The sequence below is a fragment of the Elephantulus edwardii genome, unplaced genomic scaffold (genome assembly GCF_000299155.1).
Source record: "Elephantulus edwardii isolate Elephantulus edwardi_28Jun2011 unplaced genomic scaffold, EleEdw1.0 scaffold00088, whole genome shotgun sequence".
NCBI classification, from domain to species: Eukaryota; Metazoa; Chordata; class Mammalia; order Macroscelidea; family Macroscelididae; genus Elephantulus; species Elephantulus edwardii.
This window is the reverse complement of record NW_006399838.1, coordinates 8,185,185-8,193,176: the sequence shown is the minus strand read 5'-3', so window position 1 is coordinate 8,193,176 and position 7,992 is coordinate 8,185,185. Positions and strand designations below refer to the sequence as shown.

The window sequence follows — 7,992 nt, the reverse complement described above, 5'->3', positions numbered from 1 at the left end:
CTGGTTGAGGGTCTTCCTCTTTTTTGCTTCCTTTTCACCTTTTCAAGCATGCTGTCTTTTTCCAAGGACTGGCCCTTCCTAGTAACATACCCAAAGTACATTGGTGAAATTTCACCACCCTTGCCTCTAAGAAGCATCCTGGTTGCACTTTCTTCAAGACATGTTTGTTCATCCTTTTGACAGTTAATGAGACGTTCAATACTCTTCATTAATACCATAAGTTAAAGGTATCAACTCTTCTTCTTTCATCCTTATTCATTTTCCAACTTTCAGATGCATAGGAAGTAATTGAAGAGATCCTAGATTGGATTGGGTGCATTTTAATCTTTAAACTCACATCATTACTTTTCAGAATTTTGGAGAGGTTCTTGATTGATTTTTCTCAATGCAATATGTCTTTGTCTTTGGATTTCTTGACTGCTAGTACCAAAGGTATTGATTGTGGATCAAGTAAGATCAAATCACTATTTAAATCTTCTCTCTGTCATTATGTTGCCTATTCACCAAGTGTTGAGGATTTTTCTTTTCTTGAGGCTGAGATGTAATCCACTCTGAGTGTCTAAGGTTTATTATTCAAAATGGTCTTTTGAACTGTTATATTCAAGAGAAAGGATTCTATGTCGATGGGAAGGAATTATGTGAACGAGGTGTGTTAGCCTATCCACGAAGTGATTGACTATCTACCATTTCACAAAGGGATTGGCCCGTTTCAACATTGTACAAGAGGATTGGTGAGTCTTGCTATGTAATTGAGAAAGCCAGAAAGAGAGATCGATCTTCTGGCACCATTAAAAAAGAAACAAGACAGTGTAGGACGCACTTGGCTGAACTGGAGACATGATGTGAGATAAGACCTTGGGGGGGGGGGGAGAGCCAATCTTTGCGGGACTGAGAACTTTTTTTGACAAATGGTTGGGGGAGCAATATTGGCAGGACTGAGAACTTGGGAACCACTGGCCTGAAGTCACAAGGCTGAGTCTGAGGTGCCTGCATGCACATTTAGGGAGCTCTCTTGACTAGATTCTGTTATTAACCTGGATTATAGCCTTTGGCTTCTCCACTATGGTTCTGTGTGGTCTGTGAACTATTACATCAGATTTTTTACCCAGTAAAACAGTAAGATTGGAGTTGAGATGAGCAGAAAGAAGTGTGAGAGAGTAGGGGACATGTCTAACCTCATGGGAAATGGCTTTGTTATTGATACTGTGGATGGGGACAGTTCCCCTTTGTGAAGTTGGTAAAGGTCAGATATGTGTCCCATGTGGCCCTTGCTCTTTTTACATCCACAAAAAAGTAATTGTGTTGTTTGCTGTGGTTGTTAGGTGCCATCCAGTTGGCTCCATCTCTAAGTGATCCTATGAACGGCAGACCTGAACTCTGCCCTATCCTTCCATGCTCACCAAGCCACTGTGTCCATCCATCTCGTCATGAATCTTCCTCTCTTTCTCTTCTCCTTCACACTTCCAAGCATGATGTTCTCCCTGGATCCTCCAGGGACTGGCCTCTCCTTGCAAGATGTCCAACATATGCAAGACAGAGTTTCATCATCCTTTTCACTAGGGAGCACCCTGGCTGTACCCTCTCCTCTAAGACATATTTGTTTGTTCTTTTGACAGTCCATTGGATATTTGGTACTCTTCTCCAACTCCATAACTTGAATACATCAATTCTTCTCAATGTCCAGTTTTCAGATGCACTTCAGAAGCAATTGAAAAAAGCATGGCTTGAGTCAGGTGCACCTTATTCTTCAGATTGATATTGCTGCTCTTCAAAACGTTGGAGAGGTGCTTAACCACAAACACCCAGAACACAACAGGTTTTTTCCAGTTCTTTACTGTTGGTGCCAAAGCCATTGATGGCAGATCCTAGCAAGATGGACTCATTAGTCACTTAAACCTTTTCTCCATCTCTTCTTCTTCTATTGTATTGCTCTGTGGCTCTGATGGCCTAATGGGCAGTTGCACTGCCAACCCAAACTCAGGCAGTTTGAATCCACCAAATGTTTTGTAGGATAAAGATGAGCAACCTCTTGCCATGCAATTTACAGCCTCTAAAAAACTGCTAAATGGTCAGCTTGATTGGTTCTCACTTGATTGCAATGAGATTTTAAAAAAAAAGGGGGAGGGCAAGAAAAAACCCGCATAGAAATAAAGAAAATGGTCTAATTGCTATGACAAGACCTAGTATATGGGAAAATCATAAGGATACTACCAAATAAAACTAGTAGATCTAATAAGTTAGCCTCCTAGAAAACCCAAAAAAGCAGTTACCAAATTACCCAGCAATTCTACTTTGATGTATATTCAAAAGAACGTAAAGGAACACAGATACTAGCACACCAGCATTATCTACACTAGCCAAAAGGTGGCATAAAATAAATGCGCAAAAGATGAATGAATAAGCAAAATGAGGCATATAAACACTATAGAATGTTACTTAGTCAAGAAGAGAAAAGTCTTATACAAGCCACAACAAAGGTGAACTTTGAAAACATTGTTGTTGTTGTGTACCATAGAGTCGGAACCGACCCATAGCTGACCCTCCAGCAGGGGTGGCCTCGAACTGTGTGTGCCTTTAGGGTTGCAGCCCAGCTTCTTGCCACTAGGCCAAAAGAACAAATAGTATAAGATCTCCCTTACACAAAATATGTAAAATAGGCAAGTGTAGAGCACATTAATGGTTAGCAGGAGTGAGATGGAGGGAGAGAGGATACAGGTGTGTCTGTTAGGGGTAGTAGAAAAAATTATAAATAAAATGCTGATTGTTCTATAGTATAATGAAGAAAATGAATGTCACTGAACTATACATAAATATTGAAATGACAACAAAATGTATATATACACATTCCCACTATATTAACATAAATTCACATTAATAACTGCTTCTGTGGGATCCAAGTTTTCAAAGTGTAAAATTCCAAAAGAAAGTGTCTATTTAAGGTATATCAGTGCTTACATGGAGCGCTGTAGCAATCACTTCTCCACCATCGGGACCAATGTCATTAAACATAAGGTTTAAGTAAATGAGATTAAGTTGTTTCTAGAATAAGAAGAGATGTTATTTTATGTTACATAAAAAAAGTCAAGCAATAATGTATATTTCAGAGCTACTTTAAGCAAACATCTTTACTTTCCAATGAAAATGTTCTTTAAAACCCAGGAAAAGTGAAGCAAAACCAACTGTTATTAGATGCTGTTGACTCAGTTCCAACTCATTGTACCCTATGTACAAGAAGACAGACACGGCCTGTGTCAGAGTCGTAACTGTTCTATGCTTGAGCCCATTATCACAGCCACCGGGTCAAGCCACCTTGTTGAGAGTCTTTTTCTACTTTCTGCTCTTCCAACGTCTGGTCCCTCCTGACAATATGTCCAATGTACATGTGATAAAAGTCTCGCCATCACTGTTTCCAAGGAGCAGCCTGGCTGCTACTTCCTCCAAGACAGATAGATTTTTATTCAGACAGCCCATGGCTTCTTCGATGGCATCCCCTAGCATCACAATTCACTGGCTTCATAAATCAATTATCCTTCACTGTCCAGGTCTCTTATGCATAATGAAATGATAAAAAAATAACATGAGTCAGGCAAACTTTATTCATCAAACCAGCATCTTTAAGAAAAACAAAACAAAATCTTCCAAGAAGTCTTTTGAAGCAAATTTTTCCCAATGCAATAAATACATAATTTGATTTCTTAACTTCTGCTTTCATGAGCATTGATTGTGAGCCCAAGTGAAATAAAATCATTAACAACTTTAATATTTTTCTACATGATGCTCAGGAACCCTGGTAGCATAGTGGTTCAATGTTTAGCTGCTAACCAAAAGATCAGCAGTTCAAACTCTGCAAGAGAGAAATGTATGGCAGTCTGCTTCCATAAAGACTTACAGTCTTGGCTTCATTAGCAGCCATGGATCTGTTCAAGTCTATTAACTAGGTACAGGTCTTAAAAAGTTCTTAGCGAGGCCTGGACTGTTCTCGTGTCTGGAGCACTAGATCAAGGCCCCACTGCCTGGAGACCCCTGGACTCTCTGCCTGGAGGCCTCAGCCCCTCTGACTGGAGGTCTTGGCCCCTCCACTTAGTGGTCCCATCCCCTCCATCTAGTAGTCCTGGCTCCACCACCTAGACCTCTGAAACCACCACCTGGAGGACATGGCCCTGCCACCTGAAGACTCCCACCAGTTGCCTGGATGCCCCAGTCCTACTGCCTGGACACCCTGCCAATGGGACACTCCTGCCCACAACCTGGAAGCCCATCCCCACTGCATAGAGAACCTGGCCCTGCCACCTGGACACCCTGCCACCTGGAGGACAACCTGCAGCCACTCCTCTGAATTGCACCAGGGACAGTAATATCACAGGTGATCCCATTTCCTCTCCCCTCCCAGAGGTTGAGATGTCTTTAGCCCTGGGCACCTTGGACTCACCTAGCCTAGCTATAGCAGATGCCTGATAGAGAAGGCTGCTAACTCACAGGTCATATCTCTCTCCAACTGAAGCAAGTCTTCATTTGAGTCAAAAATTCAGAGAGAAACACAGGCAGGGTAGCTGCCGCTCTCCACGGGAGCAATGACTTCCTGAACCAAGGTTTTCAAACCAAGAGCCTGCTAAGTTCTCAGAAATAAAAAAATCCTACCACAGCAATGTCATGGAAGAAGCAGGCTACCTCACACCCTACACAAACCCAAAACGAGATATCACCCCCCAAAAGCGACATAGTATCAATGGATTTCGTGAAGCCAGAAAGTCTAATGAAACTTCCTGACACAGACAGACAAACTCAAAGAGTTGCAGGACTCTGCAAGCAAAAACCAAAAGAAACTTAAGAAAACAATCCAAGACAATACAGATAAAACAAGTGAGGCACTAGAGGCTCTGGGAAAACAAGAAACCACAATCCAAAATATGAGGACCAATGTTTCAGATTCTGTCAACATGTTGCAGGGACATATGAACAGAGTTGAAGGATGGAACACAGAACCAGTGAAATAGAAGATAGAGTTGTCACCACTGGTCTGCTAGAACAAAAAGCAGAATCAGAATGGAAGGAAAAAGAAGAAAGCCTAAAAATAAGGTGGGACACCATCAAGAGGAATACCATGTGATTAATTGGAATCCCAGAACAGGAAGAAGCAAATAAACGCACCAAGAAAGTTATTAAAGAATTACTAGAAGAAAACTTTTCAGGCATAATGAAGAACAAGAGAATATATATTCAAGAAGCTAAGCAAACACCATGCAGAATAGACCCCAAAAGAAAAACACCAAAGCATATCATTGTCAAATTTGCCTGAAAAAAAAAAGATAAGGGGAGAATTCTGAAAGCAGTTAGGGGGAAACAAAGTGTAACCTATAAGGGAGAGCGAATAAGATTAAGTGACAATTTCTCAGCAGAAACCATGCAAGCAGTAAGACAGTGGAATGACATATATCGAACACTTAAAGAATGCAATTGTCAACCAAGAATAAAACTGTCCATCAAATATGAAAAAAAGAAAAGCAGAACCTAAGGGACTTTGTAAAAATGAGACCAGCATTGCAGGAAACACTGAAAGATGTCCTTCTTACAGAGGGGCCACAGAAAGCAGAATGGATCTAAGTAACCAGCAACAACACCAAAAAGAACTCAACAAAATGATAGCAATAAAGTCTTGCCTCTCAATAATTGCAACTGGATGTGAATGGCTTAAATGCACCACTGAAGAGAAAAAGAGTAGCAGATTGGATAAAAACTCAAAACCTATCAATATGCTGTCTACAAGAAACACACCTGAAAAGTGAAGATAAAGAAGGCTAAAAGTAAAAGCGTGGGGGGAAAAAAATCTACCAAACAAATGGCAACCCAAAAAAAGCAGGAGCAGTGATAGTAATCTCATAAAATAGATTATTTAAATGCAAAAACCATCACAAAGGACAAAGAAGGTCACTACATAATGCTTAAAGGGTCAATAGGATAAGAGGACATAACAATAATAAATATCCATGCACCAAATGATAGACCTGCAAAATATACAAAGCAAACATTAACAAAATGGAAAAAAGAAACAGATGGCACCATTATAATAGCAGGAGAATTCAATACACCACTGTCAAGAAAAAACAGAACTACCAGAAAGAAATTCAAGAAAGATGCTGAAGAATTAAATCACACAGTAAATTAACTTGATCTCACAGATTAATGATCTCACAGGTTAATGCACCCCCCAAAAGTGCAGTATACCTTCTTCTTCAATGTGCATAGAATTTTCTCCAAAATAGATCACATTTTAGGTCAAAAGACAAGCATCAATAAGTTTAAAAATACAAAAGCATCTTCTCAGACCAAATGCTACAAAATTAGAAATTAATAAAAAGAGGATAATGGAGGGGGGAAAAAACCCATACATTTGGAAGCTGAATACCACCTTGCTTGAACATGAGTGGGTAATAGAAGAAATAAAAAATAAAATTAAAAAGTTTCTTGAAACAAATGACAATGAAAACAAAGTTTCTTAAAATCTCTGGGCAACACTCAAAGCAGTAACCAGAGGTCAATTTATAGCAATAAGCAAACACATCAAAAGACAAGAAAAAATTTATAATTGACTCTCTTACCCAACAAATTGAAAAAGAACAAAATGTTTGATTTCTATTTGTGCTACTAGACTAAGTGGCTTAATTCTAGACAAAAGAATTAAGAAGAAGAATCATACCTCAAGCAGTTTTGCAGCATAGTACGCACCAGTATTGTTTAAGAGGTTATATCTAACATCCAAACCTGGAGAATAGATGAGACTAGAGGTTGATATGTTCCTTATGAAAATGAAATGTCATGTCAAAGGAACTAGTACACAGTGTTTCGTAAGAGACAAACCATTAATGTATGGATTCTTCTTTAAAATTTTGGAAAGAATCCAAAAATCTTCACTTGTTATTTTTTCTACAGGAATTAGGCGATTATTACCAGCAATAGTTAATGTGATTTCTTTATTCAGGCTGTTTTGTAAAAGAGAGAGAGAAAAAAAAATTCAATTAAGAAATAGCTGTGATTTTTTTTTATTTGTATACAGTAACATCATAAATAGCACTTATTAGAATTAAGTATGCACTCCAATGTGGTACATACCAGACATAAAATACCAGATAACTTAAATAGACTTTGCAAAACACTCTAATATATACTATAGCACTTAATTTCTCACAAAGAAGAAAGCAACAACAAGGTATCTTCACACTCTTAATAGACACCGAAGTATTAAAGGATCTGATGATGATGTTATCTATTATCATAGCTGACCCACTAGCAACTTTTCAGAGGCTGTAAATCACACGGGAAGAGACTGTCCATCTTTTCCACATGGAGCAGTTGGTGGATTCGAACCACCTGCCCTTGCGTGGGCAGTGCAACTTCATACCCACCAGGACACCTGCCCACATTCAGCCAGCTCAGAGGAGTTAAGGGTCATTCTGAAGCCTAGGCTTGAGGAGTCCTGTGGCAGCGTGTTACTCTGCCTCTAAGTGCAAAGGGTCGGAGAAAAAGGAGAAAGATTCTAAACGAGACGGAGCGGAAGACAACGGGCTCCTTCATAGCCCCGTGAGGATGAAACAGGACTTGGCAGTGGTTCATTTGATTGTCCCAAGGACTGCTACGAGTCACAGCCACTCCAAAGCCCCTAACAACAACAAAAACAACAACAGCTGTACAACCTACCAACAGTGTCACTCACCCACTTGATTTTGCTAAATCAAAGATGCCCATTTAACTAAGCATCTTTTAAATGACTAGAAATCCCTCCTATTTTAGAATTTTCACATAAACGATTATCAGCAAATGCTGTGGACTTCTTTGTTATCCTTACCCTTTTTTACATTCTTCATCCACTTCCTGGAGTATACACACTATAAAAGGATTGATTCTTTGAACTTTTTCCAAACACAGATTACAATAATTTTCCTGGAGGCTGGGAATAGATGGTTTAGCTTTGGGAAGAGAAATGCATTAGTTTTCATC

At 39.5% G+C, this 7,992-nt stretch overlaps 1 protein-coding gene across 1 annotated transcript in view; it reads right to left on the bottom strand.

Moving 5' to 3' along the window:
* LRRC34 (leucine rich repeat containing 34) overlaps window positions 1–7,992 on the bottom strand; it is a 33,370-nt gene that overhangs the window by 20,554 nt on the left and 4,824 nt on the right. Inside the window, exons 2-5 of the mRNA XM_006890386.1 lie at window positions 7,841–7,961; window positions 6,856–6,977; window positions 6,695–6,759; window positions 2,956–3,039 (exon numbers count right to left, since the gene is read on the bottom strand). Coding sequence (XP_006890448.1) covers window positions 2,956–3,039; window positions 6,695–6,759; window positions 6,856–6,977; window positions 7,841–7,961 — 392 coding nt within the window. The remainder of the gene's footprint in view (window positions 1–2,955; window positions 3,040–6,694; window positions 6,760–6,855; window positions 6,978–7,840; window positions 7,962–7,992) is intronic.